The 26,983-nt window shown below is 37.3% G+C and overlaps 1 protein-coding gene across 1 annotated transcript in view; it reads left to right on the top strand.

Moving 5' to 3' along the window:
- Positions 1-24,257, top strand: part of clcn1b (chloride channel, voltage-sensitive 1b) — a 40,996-nt gene extending 16,739 nt beyond the window's left edge. The window contains exons 4-23 of the mRNA XM_084089529.1: positions 1,037-1,165; positions 1,546-1,679; positions 2,538-2,615; positions 3,687-3,765; positions 5,781-5,906; positions 6,466-6,550; positions 6,751-6,852; positions 7,049-7,133; positions 8,079-8,234; positions 8,344-8,413; positions 8,710-8,820; positions 8,973-9,186; positions 9,404-9,537; positions 11,612-11,793; positions 11,998-12,079; positions 12,250-12,326; positions 15,175-15,219; positions 15,337-15,441; positions 22,006-22,092; positions 22,200-24,257. Of these exons, the coding sequence (XP_083945655.1) occupies positions 1,037-1,165; positions 1,546-1,679; positions 2,538-2,615; positions 3,687-3,765; positions 5,781-5,906; positions 6,466-6,550; positions 6,751-6,852; positions 7,049-7,133; positions 8,079-8,234; positions 8,344-8,413; positions 8,710-8,820; positions 8,973-9,186; positions 9,404-9,537; positions 11,612-11,793; positions 11,998-12,079; positions 12,250-12,326; positions 15,175-15,219; positions 15,337-15,441; positions 22,006-22,092; positions 22,200-22,574 (2,456 nt within the window). The 3' untranslated portion in view covers positions 22,575-24,257. The remainder of the gene's footprint in view (positions 1-1,036; positions 1,166-1,545; positions 1,680-2,537; positions 2,616-3,686; positions 3,766-5,780; positions 5,907-6,465; positions 6,551-6,750; positions 6,853-7,048; positions 7,134-8,078; positions 8,235-8,343; positions 8,414-8,709; positions 8,821-8,972; positions 9,187-9,403; positions 9,538-11,611; positions 11,794-11,997; positions 12,080-12,249; positions 12,327-15,174; positions 15,220-15,336; positions 15,442-22,005; positions 22,093-22,199) is intronic.
- The last annotated feature ends 2,726 nt before the right edge of the window (positions 24,258-26,983 follow it).

The following is a 26,983-nucleotide window of genomic DNA, read 5'->3' as shown; positions in this document are numbered from 1 at the left end:
ATAGTTGGAATAAATCACTTTCTAAGAAATGGAACAGTTTATTGAACCTTTAGACAAAATCTTAATAAAAATAAATCTAGTAAAAAAATGTTTTGCATATGTTATCATGCTTTTATGGTGCATTATAGTATGATATAGGAGAATATGGAGAAAAAAACAGCTCAATTTTATTCAGAGGCCCAAACTGACCAAAAATGCCGAATGAAATTGGAGCAGTTGCTGATATTAATATAGCCAAAATGTAAGATGAATGAGGTCTTTATAACAGTATAGCAGACTGCTTACATAAAATGCATATAAATATCAGTTGTCACTCTATATCTCCCAATAACATGTCTTAGTAAGATTATATTAAAATGCTTAGTTTTATGATCAAAGCTCTGTAGTTTTTATTGTGGGGGTCAAAACATAAAATGTAACGCAATGATGATTGAGAGATAAACAAATAAATGTTCCTAAAAACCTTGATGTGTCATATTTGATGCTCGCATTTTACACAAGTCTTCTAAAATTGATGAATGGATGATCAAGTAAACCTAAGTGCTTCAGTCCAGTAAGTATTCATCTTAAAATATCGCTAACAATATAAAATATATTCTTATGTTTACTTTATGAAAATCAGTAAAGATTTCACAGCAAAAAGACGTGTAACATGACTTGTAGGTGAATCGTTTTACAAGTACTGTATATTAAATGGCTTTTTACTTGCTAAAAAAAGTATAAACTCTAATTCAGATGACAGAAGGCATGTACAGTAGAAGATTGTTTTGGATCATGTTGATAATTTAGGCCTTAGAAATGTGTGTATTAAATATGATGCAGTAGGCTTTACAGGGTTAATAGTTAGTAATGAAAGTCTTTCATAACTTTTAACTGAGATGCTAATTGTACTTGTAACCCTGTTAATCAGATAACAAATTATGGTAAAATATTATGTTTTTTCCCAATATTAAACTTATTTCCTTCCCCACTTATAGTGGGACCTGATCAAATAAAAAGTGCCCTAGAACTTTTCTTCTACCTCTCTCTCTAACAGCATATAAGTGGATGTATGGAGAGCTGAAAGGGAATGTGGCTCTGCAGTATCTGGCCTGGGTCTCATATCCCATCATCCTCATCGTGTTTGCATCCCTTTTCTGTCATCTGGTCGCTCCACAAGCTATAGGTATGCTTTTATTTCATTCCTGCTTTTATTTCCCTATATTCTCTGTCCTTTACCCTTCCACACTTCTATTTGCATCTCTGTTCACAGTGTCAAAAATCTTTGTCTAGTTTGTGTCCTCAATCCTTCTCAGCCACCCACAATACATCAAATCGTCCTACCCGCTTTCCAAAATGTGATCATCATGGTCTTGTTTTCTCTTGTTTTCTCTCGCCTCTCCGCACCACAATTGTTTTGATAGCTTTCTCATGTGTCCCACATCAGATATACAGCAATCTTTTTCATCTTTAATAATCGCTGTGACAGGATCTACACTCGGTGTAAAATGATGTTTTATGTTTTTATAGATTAATTTCACGCTCTCTCTTTTATCTGTCCCTCAGGCTCTGGGATCCCTGAACTCAAGACCATCCTCAGAGGTGTGGTGTTAAAGGAGTATCTGACACTCAAAGCATTTGTGGCTAAAGTCATTGGTCTTACGGCTGGTCTGGGCAGTGGAATGCCCATCGGGAAGGAGGTGGACCTCTTCTACTTATTTTATTATATTTCTGATGTATAAATGTATAACATTTAATTGAAATATATAGATGAAGTAATTTTTTTTTTTTTTTTTACTGTAACAAATATTAACTTTATGAAGATTTTGTCTGTCTGACTGACTGCTTGTCTATCTATCTATCTGTCTGTCTGTCTGTCTGTCTAATTGTTTCTATACATCTCTCTATCTATCCGTCTCTCTGTCTATCTATCTATTGTTGGATAGTGAAGGGGAAAACTTGTCACAAAACACAAAACTTGTGTTATCTATCTGTCTGTCTATATAATTGTCTGTCTGTCTATATAATTGTCTTTATCTATCTATCTGTCTATCTATCTATCTATCTGTCCGTCCATCCGTATAATTGAATCTATCTATCTATCTATCTATCTATCTATCTATCTATCTATCTATCTATCTATCTGTCTGTCTATATAATTGTCTGTCTGTCTATATAATTGTCTCTATCTGTCTGTCTGTCTGTCTATATAATTGTCTCTATCTGTCTGTCTGTCTGTCTATGTAATTGTCTCTATCTATCAATCTATCTATCTATCTATCTATCTATCTATCTGTCTGTCTGTCTATATAATTGTCTCTGTCTGTCTGTCTGTCTGTCTGTCTGTATATAATGCTCTCTATCTATCTGTCTGTCTCTCTATCTGTCTGTCATTAGTTCAGATATATTGCTAACTGGTTGCACTAATTATCACTATTATTGCAGCTCTTTGTTGATTTCAGAGAAATTAATTTTGTTACATAAATTCTCTTCATAGATACAGAACGTTATTCATCTGCTGCAGTTTTATTGATTAATAAGCTCTATTAAATCCTCAGGGTCCTTTTGTGCATATTGCCAGTATATGTGCAGCAGTGCTGAGCAGAGTCATGTCCATCTTCACCGGTGTGTATGAGGTAAAAATCAGCCCCTGTGAGCTTGTTTGTGTGTGTGTGTGTGTGTGTGTGTGTGTGTGGCATTAATATGTGAGTTACTCTACCGAAGCTGCTGACCTTAATTGCTGATCTAGGATCAAGTTACTTCTCATTGGCATATAAATTCCCTCAACCATCACGGGTTATTTTATGAGTAGACAGATGCCAAAACTGGTCTCTGATCAACGGTTAAGAACTGCTTTAGAATGTTATACTCAGTTTAATATTACAATCTGTGTGCGTGTCTAAAGTTTATGAATTTAAATATATTCTAGAGACATACTAATTGCATATTTCTCTGCTCTCATTCCCTGTATCCTCATCTTATCCCTGTCTCATTGTCTCTCCCCTAATACCTCATTATTTTCGTCTGTCTGTAATAATAGTGATGGTATTTTTTGGCATGCGTCTTGAATGTGTGTGTCCTGATGCTGTTATTTTAACCCCACCCAAATCACCCAGAATAGTGCCCATGTTCAGGATCTGCTGGTGTGTGCCTGTGCGGTGGGAGTGGCCACCTGTTTCGCCGCCCCAGTGGGAGGCAAGTCACGCCCACTTTTACCCAGCATGCATTGCGTTGTACCATGTATATGCACCATGTATCAGAGTTCAAAACATAATATTTATTCCTCTCTCATCTCCTTTCCCTTATTTAGTGTGTTTGTGCTTTGTGGTATTTGTGTAAAGCTTTGGTTTGCCTTTCGTTGCGACATTGAACGAATCCACACAATTTTTATTCACTTATTCACTTAATCCTTTGCTTCTTTTTATCCATCATTCCCTTTATTTCTGCTTCCATTCGGCTGTACTCTTTCTTCTTATTTCTCTTTCATCTTTACTTCTCTCTCCCTCCCACGCAATGTACTCGCTGACATTCCAAATCTATTCTTCTCTTTACATCCCTTCATCTCCCTCCCCTCTAACACCCTTGTTCTCCTTTTTGCTTTCACCTCAAACTCCCTCTCTCTCCCTCTCTCTCCCCCCCTCCCCCCCTCCCCCCTCTCCCCTCTCCCCCCTCTCCCCCCTCTCTATTTTCTGTATTGGTGTCAGTAGAACCCCTATTGTTACACAGACATACTGACAGTAGGATGTGCTGTTGGGGTGGGCTGCTGTTTCGGGACTCCTCTTGGAGGTAAAAAAATCTCCCCTTCTTTCTGTCCCTGTTGATTTCAGTTCCTCTTCCTTCTCTTTCAGCTTGATGCCTGCTGAATAATTAACCTCATCAACTCTTCACAGTTAAAAGCACCCGGGTGTTATAAATTCAGATGCTGTGCATGTTTTATGTATCTTAAACAGTGTGTATACTCAGAGGAGAGCATGATAAAGAGTGTGCTAAAACATTTAAGTACTTTTAGAGAGTGAATGTGGATTTCTAAGTGTATGTGTGTGAAATTGTGAATGTAAATTCCTTTTGAGCTTGCGTAACTTAATTTTTCTTGTTAAGATCTTTGATGATGATAAAATACTTCGCTTAAAGGAGACATGCAATGCATTTTCAGACCTTTATATTATGTTTCTGGAGGTTAGCTTATAACATAAGCAAAGTTTTTAGCACTAAAAAGTTCAAATATTTGTAAAAATGATCTCATTCCATCCTTATTTTAAATGCCATTCCTTAAATCTTAAGTAAATGCCCACTGCCATGAATTTAATCATACAGTATACACGTGTATATATATATACGTACTGCATAAACTACATCAGCATATATTCAACTTGACTATGCTTTCTTCACACAATATATTATTCACCTCAAGAAAACATTGTTAATCCATGTACAGTGTGATTTGACTTATTTGACTAGCGGCACTCAATGACACACTTGGTCTCATAATAGCTAAATATTTATTACAAACACACTTAAAGATGTACCTAAGGTCGTTGCCTCAGTCAGAGGACAAAATACTTGTCACTGCCGTAGATTTCAGCACAAAATATAAAAAAAAAAAACGACAGCACGTACAGCATAAGAAAGAAAACTGGTGTCTGGTGTGTAAAGACAAACAAACTAAACTTTTGTTGTTTAATCGCTCGGGCACTTTGTTAAAAATAAACTTCAGCCATATATTTGTAATACTTTGATCTTTTGAAAGAGTTTTGTTTCACAGCCATGAGAAAACCTTGATTTACATATGCATGTTGAGCATGTAGAGGAAACTCGTGATGTTACGTTTCTACCGATTTCAAATCCTGGCGGGTGGAAGAAAATCCAGAAGGATTTTCATAATTACAAAAATGAATAATTTAAACTGGGGAGTTAGCTTTGTGGTATGATACTTTAACATCCAGAAAGAACTATAAGCGGGAGCTTTTGAAAGCAGGATATATTAGGGATCCGCTGATAGAAGCCTGCTTTCAAACGCTCCTGTGTGAATCTGTGTAAGAGTGCTTGGTGAAGTCAAGTCAAGTCAAGTTTATTTATATAGCGCTTTTCACAATACAGATTGTATCAAAGCAGCTTCACAGTATTAAATAAAAATAAAGACAACATGTTTTTGAAGAGTTGATCATTGTAGCCTATCACAGACATATACATTGAGCGCGTGAACGCAATGGCCAACCAGAGGTGTTTAAAAATCCGTTCGAAATGCTGGTATCGTCACATTTTTAAAAATTCAGTACCGACTTGGTACCGAAGTTGGTACTTTTGACAACACTAGTTTGAATCCCATGTGGAACATGCCCAGACTGCAAGAGGTACCGTTGCCAGAAATTGTCCAAACGTTGCTTCTGTTCCAGACATTGCTTAAAATAAATGCAGTGCATTTATACAAAAAAATAGTGTTTTGTGCTTTTGAGATTCACACTGTAGAGCCTTTGGCTGTTTAGTGTGATGCACTTTGATCTGCTTGCTGTGATTGTTATGCTTGCTCTACATGCTGTATTTATTGTGCTTGCTGTGCTTAAAATATGGTGCCTTGTTCGGAGCTTGGCCCTGCATTTCTGCTTGCAGCTATATTTTTAAGTTATTGTTTATTAACAATCTAATTATTGATTTATTATTATTTATAAAATATTATTTATTGATTGTTGTTATTACTTTTCACCTCTCTTGCACCCTTCTGTTCACTCTCTGAACTTCTTTCTCTGCTGTTATTTAACTTTCTTTTTTCATCTATATTTATTCTTGCTCTCTCTGTCTCCCAGGTGTGTTGTTCAGTATCGAGGTCACGTCAACATATTTTGCAGTGAGGAATTACTGGAGAGGATATTTCGCTGCCACATTCAGTGCCTTCATATTCCGAGTACTGTCCGTGTGGAACAAAGATTCTGGTGAGACGCGCACACAAGCAGATATGATAAATGAATAATAAATTAATTTCATGGTATATGTCAAGCTGTCCACTGCTTACTGATCTCTTTAAATTAAAAACATTATTCAACAATTTGTTCCGGTCCTCCATTTTGATAAGTGTTCAAAAAGTGCCGATATACAATCCAGCAGTACTGAGACGTTACATTCTTTGTATCACTCTGTGTTTGCAGTCTGTGTATTAGTGCTGGGGATGTTTGCGGGTTACATTGTTACACTATTAGATAAGTGAGTCACTGAATCATTCACTCTACAGATTAATTTAGAATAATATTTCATCAATGAAACACCACTATAGTGTGTTGCTTGGAGACAGCAAGTTTTATCCTACTTTACTGTCTTCATTTGGAATGGTTTTCATTTGCGGAGCAAAAATAGACAAAGTAACTGGCAATATTGTGTTTAAAATGTAAATTACTTGTAATTAACTTGTTTATTGAACTATTTCAAGTATAAAAGCAATATCACAAATTCAAAAATTTCAGATGCGAATTTCAAGTGTTGTTTCTTCCCCCCCAGTCACGATAACAGCTTTGTTTCGTACAAACTTCCGAATGGACTTCCCTTTTGACCTGCAGGAACTGCCAGCTTTTGCAATAATCGGGTGTGTATGTGAGTTAGTGTATGTGCATGTACTGTATGCTTGTGTATACATCATACATGCGTTCTTGCACCGCTAAAAAAAACCTTTACCTTAAATGTAGCATTGATAGAAAATGTTTTGTAAAACTGTTGTTTCTTCAAATAGATGTTGCCATTTTTGTTCCTTAGCTGATATATTTCTAAATGTGTATGTGTGTGTAGGATCTCGTGTGGGTTTCTAGGGGCGTTCTTTGTCTATCTGAACAGACAAGTTGTTCTGATCATGAGGAGACAGACGGCTCTTACGCGCTTTCTCACAAAACAGCAAGTCACCAATTACACATGAATACTCTTTTTAAATAATCTGTTTTAGTTTTATTTAATAAACAGTTTTTACTGTTCTATACTGTTCTATTATTCTACTATTTCACTTTTATTGCAAATGAATAAAAATCAACATCATTGTAACACGCCATCACAGTGGTAATTAATTACATCTGTGTGTGTTTGTTTGTTGTAGTCGGTTGATTTACCCTGGTGCCGTGACACTAATTATATCCTCCTTCACATTTCCTCCGGGCTTCGGCCAGTTCATGGCTGGAGAGGTGTGTATTTACTTTTTTTAAAGTAGACGTCTATAGAGCAGTGTTACTCAAAGTTAACCAGTTTCCTTTGTTTACAAGAGCTCATATTTAAAAACAGCCTTTGAAGATGCACCAAATTATTGGTGTAATAGTGTTGCTTTAAAATGGATCTTTTAAAAGTGCGCTCAGTAAAGTTTTCTTACGTTTCACTTGCTTGCTTATCTTTGTAGTTTGTATCTGTTGTGTATGTACTGTATATTGTGTTCATTTAGATTTGCTTGTATGTTTATGCTATAAAGCGCATCTAGCACTGGCGCTTTTTCACATATTAGTATTATTATTATCCTTATTATTGTTATCTATGGCACCTCATACATGACACACCTGAGATTTACATATATATACAATTGAACAATTAATCCCCACAACTTGTTAATTTATGGCTGGCCATGCTTTATTAATTTGTTCTCTTGTTTTAGTTAAATCATTAGCCATGTTGTATTTTAATTTAAGTTCAATTGTGGCCACAATATCTGGTTTCCCCACCCACATCATGTGCAGGTCATCGTAATTATTGGTAACTCTTGATATATTTGAAATGACTGGTCATGTGACCAAAACATGGCGGCATCCATAATGGGGTGACCCACTCCATGTAGAAACAGCTTTTTTAAGACAGATGCCTAGATTCTTCATCTCATGCGAGTATTCATCATATTACGGATATTTGCTGTTCATTATTTGTTTAAAACTAGTAATTAGAAAAAAATTACTGAGTGTCCCTTTAAATTGAGATTAATATCCTTACATAGTTCCAACACCATTCTATAATAGAAAAGGTTTTCACTTTCTGAATGTCAACTTCATTTGAAGCTAGTTTATTGAGCTACAACACTGCCATTAAAGAGCTGCAATAGAGCAAGAAAGCGTGGAGTCTCTGTTTAAGGTTTCTCTTTTGTCACACAGCTGATGCCCAGAGAGTGCATTAATTCACTATTTGATAACTTCACTTGGACAAAGATCTGGGGTTTACCGGCCCCTCCCGGATTGGGTCGCTCTGCTGCCTGGCTCCACCCACAAGTCAGCGTCTTCGTCATCCTCCTCCTCTTCTTTGTCATGAAGGTGCTCGTCTGTTGTTTGACTGCTACGGAAAGATTTATATAACCATATTTCATAACGTATGCTGTGTGAATGCTAATTTCTGTTTCCTCCCACATTCATACATGCATAGTTCTGGATGTCTGCGGTCTCTACAACAATGCCGGTCCCTTCTGGAGCTTTCATGCCTGTTTTTATACTGGGTCAGTCATTCTTTTCTCATTTTTTAAGCTTAAAATGTAACTACTTTTTGATGTTTTTCGAATTATACTAAGAGGCATTTTACTTGCTAAAAATGTATGAACTATCAATCAGAGGACAGGTCAGGTAGAAGATTGCGTGCAATAGGTTTTTCAGCAAAGTTTTGATCATGTTGATAATTTAAAGGCCTTAGAAATTTGTGTATAGGGTTAAAATAATTATATAATAAGATAATACATATCATAATTTTAATTGTAATGTGACTGAGATAATATGATAATGTTTCTGAAACAAGCAGGAGCAGCATTCGGCCGTTTGGTGGGTGAGATCATGGCCACGCTTTTCCCGAACGGAATTCTGTTTGATGGGATCGTGTATCAAATCCTGCCTGGAGGCTACGCAGTGATAGGTCTGCAAATATTCCCCTTCCAGCCAATCCTTCACACCCCTAAAATGCCTTTTTACTCTTATAGTAGCAGATTTATAATTCTCACATGCTTCCCCTTTCAAATTGTCGAAATCTGACGCTTTGCTTGTCCCTGTGTGTGTGTGTGTGTGTAGGGGCAGCAGCTATGACAGGAGCAGTCACTCACACAGTTTCAACTGCAGTGATCTGTTTTGAACTGACGGGTCAAATCTCACACATTCTGCCCATGATGGTGGCCGTGATTCTTGCCAACATGGTGGCACAGGGCCTACAGCCATCTCTTTATGACTCCATCATTCAGGTCAAAAAGCTGCCCTATCTCCCAGAGCTCGGCATTGGCCACATCAGGTACATCTACTAGACCTCTGGAGACTGACGTATTTAGATGCGGTATTGGATCTGAATTGATGATAGTGTCTTTGACCTTTGTTTCCCCTCAAATAGTATAACTTGTTTGATGATGTGGCTCTTTATGTCCCACACAAGGGAAATGAAAAAATGATGGACAGAAACTACCTTGGCTCTTGACGTAAAATATCTGTCTCTCTCTTTCTCTGCACGGCAGTAAATATAATATCTTTGTGGAGGACATCATGGTGAAGAAAATAAAGTTTCTGTCACCTCAGTCCACTTACAGAGAGCTGAAAGATCTGCTGGAGTCCACGTCTCTCAAAACCATCCCGCTCGTTGACTCCAAAGGTCTGTGTTGGGTGAATAAAAAAATTTATGTGGGGGAAAAAAATCTGAATCATGTGTATGAAGTCACATTGTCAGAAAAATAAAGTTGCAATTATAAGAAATAGTTGCAGTTGTAAAATACAAAGTCACATTGTGCGATATTAGGAGAAACAGATGTATGGAAGACTATTTCCTCTGTAATTGTGAGATAAGTAGTCTGATTATGGGAAATAAAGTCACAGTTACAAGAAACAAAATACATTCTCAGTTATGATATATAAGGTCAGATTATCAGATATAAAGTCAAAATTAACTCTTTCCCGTCATTTTTTTTTTTTAAGTTGCCAGCCGGCCGGCCATTTTGATTGTTTTTACAAAACCTTCACGGCCCCTAGAATATGTATGAATATCTGAACATACAATATGTGACCCTGGACCACAAAACCATGGGTACATTTTTTGAAATTGAGATTATTCATAATCTGAAATCTGAATAAATAAGCTTTTCATGTATATGACAATATTTGGCCGAGATACAACTATTTGAAAATCTGGAATCTGAGGGTGCAAAAAAATCGAAACATTGAAAAAATCGCCTTTAAAGTTGTCCATTTATGTTTGCGATTGTGCTACATTCACTCACAAATATACATTTTTTATATATTTACGGTAGGAAATTTACAAAATATCTTCATGAAACATGATCTTTACTTAATATCCTGATTTTTGCCATAAAAGAAAATCAATAATTTTGCCCCATACAATGTATTGTTTAAACAAATATACCCGTGCTACTTATGACTGGTTTTGTGATCCAGGGTCATATATATTCAAAAGAAAGATATATGATATATTTTTTTAATTCTTGCTTCATGCCATGAACCTTGCATGCATTTTATATAAACACTTAAATGTGGGTAAGTTTCAAAAAGCTACGTTTTGAATAAAAAGTTGCGCAAAATCACGTTTTTGTTGACTACTACGTCTGGATCGGATTCAGAACGATGATCATGAAAACAGGCCGAGGAGATCGTATCCATCAACACCCCCAAAGCTTGCACAGTCATATAACCTATTTGTGGGTTTGACATTTAATTCAATACCGTTTGGCAGTTTTGATTTATATGCTGTTTAATGTTTGATGATCGCGCTACACGTAAGCAATGCTTGTTTCTGCTGCTGCTTCACATTTTGATCCGGAGAATTAGTACTATTTCAGAAGATGCTTAATAGCCCACCCTACTGTACAGCAGTGAAATCATGGATTTCCGGAAAATTCAGTCAATGGCGGGGAAAGAATTAAGAGAAATAGTCACAATTGTGAGATACAAAGTCGCATTGCAAGGTATAAAGTCAAACTGTGAGAAATAAAGTCTCAATTACGAGAAACAGTCACAACTATGAGGTATAAAGTCATAATGCAACATATAATATGGAAGCCCATTATCGCTGCAGAATAAAAAAATATGCATATTGTGAGATAAAGTTAAAAATAATAGTCATATTAACAATCATAATTATGAGTCACAATTGTGAGTTAAAGGCCGGTTTCACAAACAGGGCTTAGATTAAGCCAGGATTAGGACTTAGTTCAACTAGTACATTTATTGTAAATATGGTGTGCATCTTGAGACAAAACAATGGCAGTGACATATTTACAAGATAGAGCAATGCAAGTTGCTTTTAGTTACTCAAACATGCATTTTAGTCTGGGACTAGACTTAAACTTTGTCTTTGAAACTGGGGGATAAAGTCACCTTGCAAGATTTGAAGTCTCATTGTGAGAAGTAAAGTCGTAATTATGAGAAACAAAGTTGCTATTATGAGAAGTTAGAAGTACCTTTTTTTACTTGAAGGCAGGAACAGCTTTTGTGCCACGCTGTTCATCGCTGGTCAACCAGCACGGGCTTTCTGGTGAAGCTGGTTGACCAAGGATGTCTGGCTGGTTTAACTAGTTAAAAAGCTAGTTAATATATACTGATGATCAACTAAGCTAGACTTTTCAACAGGATCTTGTAACATGTGTAGGTGTATGATCATGATTCCTGCGAATATTTGAAATTGGTGTAAATGTAAATTCTTTTCCCATTCCCAGAGTCAATGATTCTATTGGGCTCAATTGAGAGATGTGAACTTCAGGCCGCCTTTGATTGGTGGCTCTCAGCCGAGAGGCGGGTTTATAACCGAGGTGAGGGCATGCCCAGCCCGGGGTCACAGGTCAGCTGGGAGTCCTTCACCTTCGTGGATGAGGAGGCCGGAGAGGAGAATGGAGATAAGGTGAGAGGAGCTCTAGAAGTTTTCTCACACACTGCTGTTCCCAGAAGGCCGTCTAAGAGAATGTTTTTTGCTCAGAGGTTGATTTTAAGTGCTCTGATCTGACATCAATAAGCAGAGCTTTATGCCAAATCAATGTTCTTTTCTGAAAATCAAGCAAATAATCTGAGTGTACTAATCTTACACTGTAACTAAAATGATTAACAGGGTAACACAGTCTCTGAAGAGCGTAACGGCCCACTGGGATCCCCTAAAACCACAGACATCTCCACTAATCACACCACATCTGGTGAGTATATACATGTTACCCAGAGGTTTTATCTAATCGACAACCAACTCTACACCAACTCACCATACTTCGTGTTGGAATGCATTCATGGAGCTCATTGATTCCAGCTAAATGTTTACCAGAAGAGGTTTGTGACATCAACACTGACCTGTTTAAGTTGATCCTAACAGGTGCCCTGCAGTCCATGAGGAGGGCGCTTCATCGTCTTTTCTCCTCGTCTTCCTCATCGGGGCAGACTGAGCCAGAGGTGTGTCTTTTAACACGATTGTCACTTACCAAGGCAGCACAACCTAGAGCTGTGTCACTTACTGAAAACATGAGTGCATTTTAAAGCAGGAAATCATCTATGCCATGCTGTTGATTACTTCAGATGATAATTTTATCCCTCATTTTGTAAAACAAACAGTCTTGTGTACAGTAATGGACCTACAATGGGAGTCTATTAATGCATTACAGGTTTATCGGCTTTACATTGACATTACAGGAGTTTGGATATACAAAGGTTTGCACAGACAAAGTTGTTAAGCAATTTTTTTGGTATTTGTTTATAGTCAATTCAAATGTATTTATATAGTGATTGTACATTTATTTATATAGCACACAACAGACATTGTTTCAAAGCAGCTTTCGAGGCAGATAATACCGTTTACATTTTGCAACAAAACAAGCAATGAGATTCTATGTATATATATCGCTTTACTTATGTGTGCTGTATGCATATGTAATAGGACACTTTTATCTATCCAATTTATATAAAGAGCTGGGTGATAATATACAGTGAGGAAAATAAGTATTTGAACACCCTGCTATTTTGCAAGTTCTCCCACTTAGAAATCATGGAGGGGTCTGAAATTGTCATCGTAGGTGCATGTCCACTGTGAGAGACATAATCGGAAAAAAAAAATCCAGAAATCACAATGTGTGATTTTTTAACTATTTATTTGTATGATACAGCTGCAAATAAGAATTTGAACACCTGAGAAAATCAATGTTAATATTTGGTACAGTAGCCTTTGTTTGCAATTACAGAGGTCAAACGTTTCCTGTAGTTTTTCACCAGGTTTGCACACACTGCAGGAGGGATTTTGGCCCACTCCTCCACACAGATCTTCTCTAGATCAGTCAGGTTTCTGGGCTGTCGCTGAGAAACACGGAGTTTGAGCTCCCTCCAAAGATTCTCTATTGGGTTTAGGTCTGGAGACTGGCTAGGCCACGCCAGAACCTTGATATGCTTCTTACAGAGCCACTCCTTGGTTATCCTGGCTGTGTGCTTCGGGTCATTGTCATGTTGGAAGACCCAGCCTCGACCCATCTTCAATGCTCTAACTGAGGGAAGGAGGTTGTTCCCCAAAATCTCGCAATACATGTCATCCTCTCCTTAATACAGTGCAGTCGCCCTGTCCCATGTGCAGAAAAACACCCCCAAAGCATGATGCTACCACCCCCATGCTTCACAGTAGGGATGGTGTTCTTGGGATGGTACTCATCATTCTTCTTCCTCCAAACACGTTTAGTGGAATTATGACCAAAAAGTTCTATTTTGGTCTCATCTGACCACATGACTTTCTCCCATGACTCCTCTGGATCATCCAAATGGTCATTGGCAAACTTAAGACGGGCCTTGACATGTGTTGGTTTAAGCAGGGGAACCTTCCGTGCCATGCATGATTTCAAACCATGACGTCTTAGTGTATTACCAACAGTAACCTTGGAAATGGTGGTCCCAGCTCTTTTCAGGTCATTGACCAGCTCCTCCCGTGTAGTTCTGGGCTGATTTCTCACCTTTCTTAGGATCATTGAGACCCCACGAGGTGAGATTTTGCATGGAGCCCCAGTCCGAGGGAGATTGACAGTCATGTTTAGCTTCTTCCATTTTCTAATGATTGCTCCAACAGTGGACCTTTTTTCACCAAGCTGCTTGGCAATTTCCCCGTAGCCCTTTCCAGCCTTGTGGAGGTGTACAATTTTGTCTCTAGTGTCTTTGGACAGCTCTTTGGTCTTGGCCATGTAAGTAGTTGGATTCTTACTGATTGTATGGGGTGGACAGGTGTCTTTATGCAGCTAACGACCTCAAACAGGTGCATCTAATTTAGGATAATAAATGGAGTGGAGGTGGACATTTTAAAGGCAGACTAACAGGTCTTTGAGGGTCAGAATTCTAGCTGATAGACAGGTGTTCAAATACTTATTTGCAGCTGTATCATACAAATAAATAGTTAAAAAATCATATATTGTGATTTCTGGATTTTTTTTTTTTAGATTGTGTCTCTCACAGTGGACATGCACCTACGATGACAATTTCAGACCCCTCCATGATTTCCAAGTGGGAGAACTTGCAAAATAGCAGGGTGTTCAAATACTAATTTTCCTCACTGTAGTTACATTGTGACTAAATTAATTCTATATTACATTATATCATTATCATAATTTTTTTTAGTTTTTCCTGGTCTTGCCTAATAGACTTCCATTGTAAATATTAACAGCATGTCCAATTTCCAGTATTTCTGCTATAATTGTGACAACGGCTGTTTTTCACATTTTTGTTATAAACATAAACTGGGAGTATGATATTAATAATATAAAAAATATGAAAAATATTAAATCGGGGCCTGGACCCCTGGTTGAGAATCACTGGATTATAGTTTAAAAAAAATCTCTCTCTCTCTCTCTCTCTCTCTCTCTCTATATATATATAAAATTATAGATTCACGATATTGAATTATATATTATTACTATATTTTCATACAATAACTCCTAGTATTTAAAATGAATTGCTTTAAAAAAAAAAATCAATAGATTGCTTTTAACACATATTTGAATTAGATGGAGACAAATCTTGCATTTTTATATTTTTGTGTTTTAAAAGCTGTTTGTGACAGGTTTTGTCCTTTTCACTTCACTGAGAGCACAATTTCACATCAGCAGTTATCAGCTCTCACCTGCAGGTGGCGTCAGATATGCTGTGTGGGGCATTTAGATTTGCAAAACAAGATGAAAAATTCAAGGGGTTATTTTTACTGTGAATTGTGATGTTATCCTCCAAACATTCATGTACTGCTTCCGACACTCCGTCTCCCTCTCATTCCTCTCTGTAGAGCCCTGCAGCTCCTCCTGTAGCTGATAACATGACTCCTGAAGAGGTAGGGTGATGCATTGATTTATTACCACTGCAGTCCAGACAGACGGACACAATTAGCACAGCAATTCCAGTCAGTCACTCGTAGTGACCCTGATTATGTTGTGTTGGGGGTGTTCAGATCAAAACGTGGGAAGAGGAAGAGCTGGATAAGCCGATTGACATTGATCAGATCCGTGTTGACCCCTCACCTTTTCAGCTGGTTGAGAGAACATCTCTGCATAAGGTAATCCACAATCCGATTGAGATCGCATATGAAATACTGAGTATTACGTTGAGGATTTATATCTTTCCAAGTGAATTATGAATTATTCTTTTATCTGTATGTGAATGTCAGTCCAAAGCTCTCATTATTTCATGCCCTCTGGGTAATGTTTTTTGATAAAAAAACAAAAAACATCTTCATTATTTCCTGCATTAAGGAGTTGTAACACAGTGAAATATCTGTCACAGTTTTTCCATATACATAGGATTTTTAATTCCATTCCTCTATGGATATAGAAAATATTGTGAAATATCTGTCACAAATATGCCCTAAAACAAATTACAAAAAGACATTTAAAAAGTGTTAATATATTTTTCCAATATTTAAATAAATATTAGAATAAGGATTCTGTTATTCTATTAGAATACAGGATTCTATTAGAATAACAATTCTATATAATTAAATTTTATTTGTTATTTTTATTTAATGTTAATTGTTAATGTTTAGTCTTTCAATGTTATATAAATGTCAAGTATTATTTTAAATATGATTTTCAAAAAATGTATATGTAAATACATCTTTATATATTGTGTGTGATTTTATACTATATATATATATATATATATATATATATATATATACTGTATATAATATATAACTGTAATATAATTCTTATTACATTTACATTTATTAATTTAGCAGATGCTTTTATCCAAAGCGACTTACAAATGAGAACAATAGAAGCAGTTAAACTAACAGTAGGACAACAATATGCAAGTGCTATGACCCTTCCCAGTTTAATCCAACACAGTACATGTTAATTAAATAAAAAAAAATAGAATAGAATAGAAGAGAGAGTGTAAATATTATTGGATCAAGTGCTGTCGAAAAAGAAGCATCTTCAGCCGTTTCTTGAAAGTGGCTGCGGACTCAGCAGCTCTGCTTGAGTTAGGCAGATCATTCCTCCAGGAATGGTAAAGGTCCGAGAAAGAGATTTTGTGCCTCTTTGAGATGGCACCACAAGACGTCGTTCGCTTGCAGAGCGCAAGTTTCTGGATGGCACATAAGTCTGAAGTAATGAGTTTAAGTAAAAGGGAGCAGAGCCAGTGGTTGTTCTGTAGGCAAACGTCAGTGACTTGAATTTGATGCGAGCGGCAACTAGCAAAAAGTGCAATTTTGTGAGGAGAGGAGTGACATGTGCTCTCTTCGGCTCGTTAAAGACCACTCAGGCTGCAGCATTCTGGATCAGTTGCAGAGGTTTGACCGTGCAAGCTGGAAGACCAGCCAGGAGAGCATTACAATAGTCCAGTCTGGATAGAACAAGCGCTTGGACAAGGAGTTGTGTAGCATGCTCTGATAGGAAGGGCCTGATCCTCCTAATGTTGTACAAGGCAAATCTACATGACCGGGCAATTCTAGCAATGTGGTCTGTGAAGTTCGATTGATCATCAATTACCACTCCAAGGTTCCTGGCTGACCTTGATGGAGTTATGGATGACGAGCCTAGCTGAATGGTGAAGTTGTGATGAAGTGTTGGGTTGGCCGGGACCACAAGTAGCTCTGTCTTCGCAAGGTTTAGTTGAAGGTGGTGTTCCTTCATCCAGCCAGAAATGTCTGTCAGGCAGGCTGAGATACGATCAGCTACCATCGGATCTTCAGGCTTCAGGACAAAAGCAGCAGTGCACCGGTGATGACTTGAGCTCATCATTCCACAGTAAGCAGGGTCTTAATAGCACTATTGTGGCACTGACCACACCAAATACAGTAGTGGCTAAAAGTGATGTGCAGAGTTTTTTTTTTATTTTTTTTTATGACCCTACAAGTTTGCTTAAACCATCAAAATATGAGGAAAATAGTGTTTTGTTCTTCCCTCAAATTTTAAAATATTTAAAATATATAAATATAAAAATAAACTTAGTGAAGATATTTATCTGACAATATTATTTCAAGTCAAGTCACTTTTTACAGTACAGATTGTTTCAAAGCAGCTTTACAGTGATAACAGGAAAATAATGCAACAAAGTTAGTTTGGGCTGTACAGCAGCTCTAGAAGAAAATAGTGTCATTGTGCAGCTTAAGTTAGTTCAATGATGATTAATTTCCATTGTAAAAGATCATTAGTTATCTATTTAGTTCATTATACAGCCGCTCTGAGAAAACAGTGATGTCATTGTTCAGCTCAGTTCAGTTCTCAGACAATGGTGTCAATCCAGGCAGATCAATAATATTGTTGAAAAAAGGGCAAACTGCAGCTACAGGGTTTTTTTAAAAACTAAAAAGCTCACAGGAGAAAAAAAATAAATCATACATTGTCTGCAACATAGTTATTAATATTTCATTGTCCTCTCTTGTTCATTTGTTTGACAGCCTTGGCTAAAAATTATGTCTGTACAATTTGACATGTTTCATTGTGTTATCACAAATAAACAATTGACTCCAAGCACAACTACACAATACGCGTACAAAATCTTTAACACATTTTTAATACTATTTGAATAAAGGGTGAGTCTGTCAATTTTCCTTAGCCTCACTTTTGGCCAATACTATATGGCAGTTCATTGACTTTCCAATTGATCTTCAAATCTCGCAGTAAAATAAAGCCACTTTATTGAGTATTTCGGGCTTTCCTGAGTTGTTGGATCCATTGATGGAACTCATGTTTGCATAGTTGCTCCAACTGTAAATGAGGAGACACACATCAAAAGGATTCCACAGCATAAATACTAATTTGTGATAATTTTGCACAATGCAAAATAGGGCTTTGACTCCGAACTTCGTTATTCGAATATAATTCAAATATTTAAAAAAAATAATGATATTCGAACGAATATTAGTCAGCCTTTAATATTCGAACCTGTTATGGGCATTATTTTTTGTAAATGTGTTTGCTTGTAAACGTTGTTTTTATATCTGCATAGGAAATCGCCTAGTGTTAATCTGCATTGCTATTTGTACTCGTTGTGAATACGCAGGCCACAAGAAGTAATTAGGTGGGTTTTTTTTTTTTTTTATATTACTTTTACTCAGGACATGCTAGCTGGCAACAAAGGATTCCATTCATTATGCTAAGCTAAGCTAGCGCCGACCCTGTCAAACTAAAACAATGCATGCACTGAGACAAAAATGCATTTGCCCACCTATCTAAATGTAGGAAAGAAGGTGAATAAGCCCTATTTCAAAAAACGGTGGAGTGTTCCTTTAAGTCAAAGCTTAAGACTATTCTTAAGAGCATTTCTTAGAAGTTTTATACATACGGGCCCTGGTTGAAAACAACTTGTTTAAGTGTTTTCACGACGAATGGAAGAAGAGATACCGGTCTGTAATTTTCCAGATGTGCTGGATTTAGAGTGGGTTTCTTAAGCAGTGGGGTTACCCGAGCCTGCTTAAATGCTGTGGGAAAGGTACCAGTGTGAAGAGAGGTGTTTATGATGTGTGTGAGTGTGGGTACAACTGAGGATGAAATGGCTTGAAGTAGGTTAGTGGGAATAGGATCAAGAGGACAGGTGGTAGGGTGATCGGAAAGGAGGAGTTTGGAGACTTCTGCCTCTGAAAGTAGAGAGGAGGAGGGTAGAATGTGTGTGTTAGCTGGTAAATGTGTGTGTCAGTTTGTGGATTGGTAAATTGGCCGCTGATGGTGGTTGTTTTATTTATGAAGAATGTGGCAAAATTGTCAGCTTGTTAGGGTTGATGAAGGAGGAGGGTTGAGAAGAGAGGAGAAGGTTTTGAAAAGCAAGCAAGAGTCAGAAGAATTGTTAATTTTGTTGTGATAGTAAGTCATTTTAGCAGTAGAGATATTAGCAGAGAAGGAAGAGAGGAGGGATTGATAAAGACCAAGGTCAGTAGGATCTTTCGATTTGCGCCACTTCCTCTCTGCACCCCTGAGTTTAGAACAATGTTCACAGAGAGCATCAGATAACCAGGGGGCAGAGGGTGTGGCGCGGGCTGGCCTGGAGGAAAGGGGGCAGAAGTTGTCCAAGCAGGGTGTTAAAGTGGAGAAAAGAGTATCAGTTGCACTATTAGTATCTAGTGTTGAAAGCTGATCAGGTGGAGGAAGTGTGGATGAGACCAGAGAGGATAGGCGAGAGGGTGAGAGTTAGCGTAGGTTTCCCCGAAAGGTGACCTGTGGAGGAGTGTGTGTTGTGTTCTGAGGCAGGTTGAGGTTGAGAGTGAGGAGGAAGTGATCTGAGGTGTGCAGTGGAGTGACCAGTGTATGGTCAGTGGAGCAGTAGCGTGTGTAAATAAGGTCCAATTTGTTACCTGATTTGTGAGTAGCCGCAGTAGATACTCGTTTGAGGTCGAATGAAAGCAGAGTGTGGAAATCAGCAGCCTGAGGTTTTTCTAGGTCTATGTTGAAGTCTCCAAGAACTATGAGAGGAGTACCATCCTCAGGGAAGGATGAGAGTAGCACATCAAGCTCCTCCAAGAAGCTGCCAAGCTGACCTGGGGGACGATATACAACTACAAAATGGATTTTAATAGGGCTAGTGATGGTACTTGAATGTAATTCAAATGAGCTGTTGTCACACAGAGGTGGTAAAGGATCAAATTTCCAATCGTTTGAGATGAGCAGACCTACCTCCACCTCTACCAGTCAGGCGAAGGGTGTGTGAGAAAGTGAAGCTAGTGGAGAGGGCAGCCGGTGTGGCAGTGTCCTCTGGTCTGATCCAGGTCTCAGTCAGGGCCAGTAGGCTGAGACCTGAATGACTAGAAATAGATGTAATGAAATCAGCTTTGTTTACAGCGGACTGGCAATTCCAGAGACCAACAGGAAAAGAGAATATAGTATTTAGTAATTTAGTAATAATAGGGATTTGAAAATGCATAGTGTAAGAAAGATCAGATGAAAGTTGTGTAGAAGAGAAAGGAAACAACAAGAAAATTAAATAAACAACAAGAAATTAATACTCAAGTGCCTCGTTGGTCCTTGCTCGGTTGAGTCGCACAGGTAGAGTCATTGGTCTTTACACTCTTCAGTCGCACAGGTAGAGTCATTGGTCTTTACACTCTTCGTCTTCACACGATGAGGGCTGCCGCGTGCACTAACCTATTTTATACACGCTTAATACCTCGTTATGAATACAGCAGGCCACGCCCTACTATTTAGCCAAGCGAAACTCAAAAGTCACGACACACAAACAAATGCCAAGCGGGCGCGCATTTTACCAGAGTAAGACACAGTAAATAAAACAAAGTTTCCTAGCAACAAAGAGCCGCGCTAAAATCTACTGGGAAAAGTAAACACTCACAGACTGATATTCTCTCCTGTTGTTCGACTGCTTCTTCTAACAAGTACGAGCAGATGGGTAGAATAAATACTTTAACTGGCTTTGGCCACGCCCTACTATTTAGCCAAGCCACACAAACAAATGCCATGTCGCGGGCGCGCGTTTGACAGTAAATAAAAACAAAGTTTCCTAGCAACAAAGAGCCGCGCTAAAATCTACTGGGAAAAGTAAACACTCACACACTGATGTTCTCTCCTGTTGATTAATCACACTTATGAAATTAAGCATACAGATTATTCACAAATTATTTCACAAATCAGAATAGGGAAGTAATCACTCAGTGTTAAGTGTTAACTGATAAAAACTCGACTGTGAAACCTTTCATGAATCGGAATAGTGAAGTGGACTCGAGGAAGGGTAAACTGACCAAAAATGTATTGTGAAATATTTGAGCCTAGCATGACCCGACTAGATGAGCGTTTTGTAAACTTATAAGCTGATTTATCTAACGGCTTGGACCGTTATTCATTGGCACTGCCTGTTTGCCATTATTACACAAGAAAAAAAGGACAGAGCAGTGAGAAACGCTCTGAAATTCACAAATCAGGTTCAATCTAAAACAAGTGATTGACAAATCAAGCAGGTCAAGATGACACTGGTTTCAGTCCAACTTTTGGAGCTATATGCATTATAAAATTCACTGTGAATAAAACACTGATTTGGGACCGCGTCACCTGAATTCACAAATCATGAAGAATGGCATGCGATATTATTTGCATGTCTACGACAGCGCACTGCCGATTTATCTCAAAAGAAATCTCAATATCAAACAGCAAACTATCATTACTGCAGTTCAGCTCCCAAGTTCATGCGTGATGTAAAATATGTGTACTTCATTCATTTATGTGCATTCAATTATTTTAACGCGTTAAGGATTTTGAATTAATTGCGTGCGTTTAATTAACGTTGACAGCCCTAACACACACACACACACACACACACAGTGGTGGCCAAAATTATTAGAACGGTAAGATTTTTTAATGTTTTAAAAGAAGTCTCTTCTGCTCACCAAGCCTTCATTTATTTGATCCAAAATACAGCAAAAACAGTAATATTGTGAAATAATTTTACAATTTAAAATAACTGTTTGAATATATTTTAAAATGTAATTTATTCCTATGATCAAAGCTGTATTTTCAGCGTCATTACTCCAGTCTTCAGTGTCACATGATCCTTCAGAAATCATTCTAATATGATGATTTGATGCTCAATAAACATTTATTATTATTATATATAAATATATATATTTTTATTTTATTTATTATTGTGCGTGTACACACACACACACTGTTTGTTTCAGACTCACACGCTGTTCTCTCTGCTGGGTCTCAGTCATGCGTATGTAACCAGTATTGGTAAACTGGTTGGGGTGGTCGCACTTAAAGAGGTAAAGATGATTTATCGCCTGTGTCTACATTTATATTTACATTCTTTCTGTCATATGCTGGTGTGTCCGAGTAAATAATTCTGCTGTTCTCTCCTTTTCACACCCAGCTCCAGAAAGCAATCGAGGGTTCGACTCGTAGCGGAGTGCGACTGCGTCCCCCTCTGGCCAGTTTCAGAGACGCGAGGCGCAAGGCCAAAAAGCCTTCTCATTCCCCTTCCATCCAGTCCTCTCCCACACGGGACAGAGAGCTGTGGAGCGAGGGAGTGAAAAGAGAGACTAAAGACGAGTCAGTTAGAAGTTGTGTCCAGAAAGCGGAGAAAGAGTGTGACGTCGCCACGGGCAACAGCAGCAGAAGTACGGTCTGCACCTCTCAGGAGCAACTGCCTTCCCCTTCTTCTTCCACACTCCCTCTCTCCTCTCTTCACCCTGTGCCTGAAACAGAGGCGGATGCTGATAGAGAGAGTGATGAGGAGCCTTTATAGGTCTATTGTTTTGTAATTTACTCAAATTCAGCCCTCCAGGGGGAGGCAAACCATATTACGGTGCTGCCTTTGAGCCCAGCATGGGTCGCAGCGCTGCACCAGAGCTGCACAATCTGACTTGTTGGTTGATTCTCTACTCTCCGGACTGGACTCTTATGCTCTTTCTTTCTAGATGTTTTTATTCAGTTGAGTTTCTTTTCGTTGTCTATTACATTTGTACATATGGACAGTCGGTCTGACACATCTCACTGAATGCCTTCCCCTCTCATTGCCAATCCATCCCAGTGTTTGTCTGCTGTACTTCTTATTATATCACTGTAAAAATGTGTGTAAAAATGAAAGATTTGTTACCTTGAGCTATTTATACCTGATCTGGCCCTTAAAAAACGACTCGTCTTGGTGTAACCCAATGTTTTCAGGTTAATTCAGATATACTAAATGTTTCGACTTGCTCATTTAAATGTTGCCACATGAAGCACATTTTAGGTTTCCTTTTTTTTTTTACACTGTAAATGTGAAATTTAAAGGAGTATTCAAGGTTCAATAATGTGTTGTTTTGGGAACAATGACTATTATAAATCATTTTCGGTAATTGAAATGAAGCTGAAATGAAATAAAATGTAAATATTCGATGAAAAAGTTCAGTTGAAATATGTTTAATTTGAAGTAAAATGTTAGAAAAAAGATATATAGAAATTAAAATAGAAACTCAGCATCACAAAATTCTTAAAATGAAAACTGATAATATAAAAATAAACTAATTCAAAATGTTAATAGATGCTATAGTATATACATAATACTAGAATAACACTGATTTAATTAACATAATTTGTGACAATGTTAATTACCACACAAACAAATTCTCTTTTTCTTAAAAAAAAGAAGTAAAAATCAAAGTTACAGAGAAACGAAAACATTGCTACCTTAAATTAAGTACAATCAACTTGGATGTTTAAGTAATTTCAACTTAAATTACATTATACTAAGTTATACAAGATTCAACTAATTTTCTTAAAGTCAGTTTAAAGTATAACTTGTAAAAAAGAGTTGAAAATTGCTTAACTTATTTTGATGCGTTAAAGCAATGTAAAAAATATATGTTGTCACAACTTATTGATCATATCACTTTTTACAGTGTACTTGCAGTGGAAGTGAACGGCACAAATGTTTGGATTTAAAGGCAGAAATAAGAAGCTTGTTCTTTTATAAAAACACTAACATTAATTTGTCTTTTATTTTTAAGCGGTTTATTTTTTACAGCTGTTTTAAGTTATTTTGTCCATACTAAAATCAGTTAACGCATAGTTTTTACATCATATGGCTATAATATTATAATAGTCAATATTTTAACATAAATGTATTGCCCCCTTTCACTTCCATTGTAAGTGCCTCACTGTAACCCAGATTTTTACTACTTTTTTAGGGGGTTATTGACATTACGCTACATATAATGTAATTTAATCTTGTCCTGAACCTGGAATATTCCTTTAATCACTAGTCATTCGTTATGAAAAAGTTTTGTTTACTACATAATTAAAGCTGCAAAGTCATTACTTTTATCATTGGATCTTTGATTATTCTATTGATGAATATCAGATGAATTTTTATTTGCCTTTAATTGTGTTCTAATGGTCTCAATAGCATGCAGGCTTTTTTGCCATGTCTTAAAAATACACAGTGCGCAATAAGGCTTTGTTTGCTTCATTTATTTGTTTCTTCATTATTTTTGGGAAAAATAAACAAATAGCAATATTCTTGAAGGTCAGGGAGGTGTTTTGTTCGTGCAGGAAGAGGAGATGGGTATGGGTAAGAGAGAGAGAGAAAGAGTTCGATGGAGGACGAGGAAGAGCACATTGGAAGAACCATCTTATAACCTTCAGTAAAGCATGCATAGATATACAGTACGTGTCACAGAGCACTTTTATATCACACCTCTTATAGATCAGTCAGTCCCACATCAATGGATTTGTGTCTGTATAGTTTGCTGAACATGTTGAATCATAAATTTGATCATGACAGTGTTTCTTATCCAAAGTATTACTTTTTCTGAATATGATTCTTCCACCAAGAGGAGACAACACAGGGTTTGAGTTATAGACAGATAACATACGAAGGGAAAGAGGAGAGAAAGACAAGTTCACAGAAAGAAGGAGAGAGGTAGAGCAAAGGACCGTTTACAGCATCATGCCAACAGACAGAAGTTTTGTCGTGAAAGATGGCAGTAGAATCGTACAAAAAATCCATTTGAAATTAGTTGGTCTGTAAACACAAATGATAAACAACCACATCCAACTAAGTACATTTGGCTTTTTGTTATTTATTCATTCATATATACCTTATCTTACATAAAAAGCAATAAAAGAGCACATGACTTCACTCCTTTGGTTGCAGTAGTATTACCTGGATTCGTGCGATTGGCATGTTGGTTGATTATATGGTCGAAATCTTTGAGGCATTTTTCAGACGGAAAGGTGAAATATGGAAGTGAGATTACAGGCACAACAGAGTAAATGATGAAATTGCTCTTGAATTGACAATGAATTAATCGATTGTCAGATCATCCAGAATAATGAATGAGGAATATAAAGGTCATTTAATATCCCTCAGGTGATATATCGTACGTCTATGTATGGCTTAATAAGAAATAATGTACAGTCAGAGCGTTCTTGTTATCGTAAAAGATTTGTTTGGCAATAATGACCAGCTCAAATCCTCCATTACAACGTACAAAACCGGTCTAGATGAACACTGCAACAGCTTTACAGTAAAACTGAAGTCCTCTGAGGTTATTTTCAATACAATCAATGACTGAAATGCAAGATGGCACCAGCTGTGTTTGTATGAAATGAGAAAGAGTGAGTCTGTGATGGGATAAAGATTTTTTTTATTTTTTCTGGCGGAAACAAACTTCCATTAAAAAACATAGCTTAGGCCTACTAAGCGAGATGACAATGACCAGTATGTGTTGTGAACTTTGGATATATTTAACATGAGATGCTGATAGGCTACTACGAGAATGCGTGAACCATCTAGGACTTGAATGAGGGAGCGAAAATTTCAGTTTCTTTGTAAAAAGGTGAGTTGATTGACTAATTTATTCATTTAGACATGCAAAACTTCCACGTTTGCACATTATCAAACTCTAATGAAGGAATGTATTGTTATTGTTATTTACTTGAATAAAATGTTAACCAGATATAGCCTATGCACATAAACTATATTTTAATCGGTTAATTGAACTAAACTGTAAATAACGCTCGCGGAAAAGAATCGTCCTTAATTCGGAACCAGACCTTATGTAGCCCCGCCCCTTTTCAGCGCTGCGCTCATTGTCTTTTGACTTCCGGTCTGTATTTTCACAGCGATTCTGCGTTTTTATTAATGAATGGCTCGTTTTAAAATATTCCCGGTAGACTGACATTTGTTAAGTCATCTGCTTTAAACATCACAGTCCTCATGATAACTTTCGTTAACTTTACATTAAGTAAATCCACTTCAAAAACGAATTACTCCTGGACAGCAATGCCATAGAAATATACAGGGCGTCCGCAAAAACGGAAGTTAAAAGACAATATTCTAAAGATGGCAGCGCTCTCGTTTCTCTGGCGCATAAGGTCTTATAGACGAGCACGCCACTGTGAGAGATGGAAACGTTTTGGTTTGGGTATCATTTTGCTTCGTGAATCGCAAAATAAATAAAACCTGAGGAAGATGGATGACCGCGTATGACATTCTCACCAAACCAGAGTGATACCATTACAACAAAAGGTGCATTTATCTCAAAATAACAAATAGATATCACACAGGCTTCAAAGTTAAACCCCTCCCCCATATAATTCTTAAATAAATAAATGGGCACATATTATTTCATGTGAGAAACTTCTGGAATTCTGTATGCTTCATGTAAAACATTATTTTAAAACATTAACCTTATGACATACAATGAGATGTTTAAGAAATGTTTTATACTGTACTCAAAAATCTGTCAGATCTTCCTCTGGAACCCAGCAGTGAAATAATATGTACCCCAACATATACAGGAGGGAGTGCACACAATTCTGTAGAAAAATAAACATTGTCCCAACATTGCATAAATAATCAGTCAATAAATAAATTCATTCAAGTCAATACACTTCATATAGCTATTAACGCTATTCTTGCCACCAAGTTTGTATTACACTCAATCATCAAAGGTGTGTGTCCTCCAAAGAAACGGTCATAGAAAACAGACAGTTGCCTTTTTTTCTTCTTTTTCGTTGTTGTTGTTAAATCCTTAGTGACTCATGCATGACATCACAATGCAGTATGATGTAGCTTCTGTTTAGGAACCGGGCTTCTCCTACTTTGGGAATCGATGCATATGCTTCACGTCCGTTTACATACAAACACACAGTCAACACAAAGTTTGT

The sequence above is a fragment of the Abramis brama genome (genome assembly GCF_963993115.1).
Source record: "Abramis brama genome assembly, chromosome: 17".
Classification (NCBI taxonomy): Eukaryota; Metazoa; Chordata; class Actinopteri; order Cypriniformes; family Leuciscidae; genus Abramis; species Abramis brama.
Note: the sequence above shows the minus strand (reverse complement) of the source record. Positions and strands in the feature narration are given on the sequence as shown.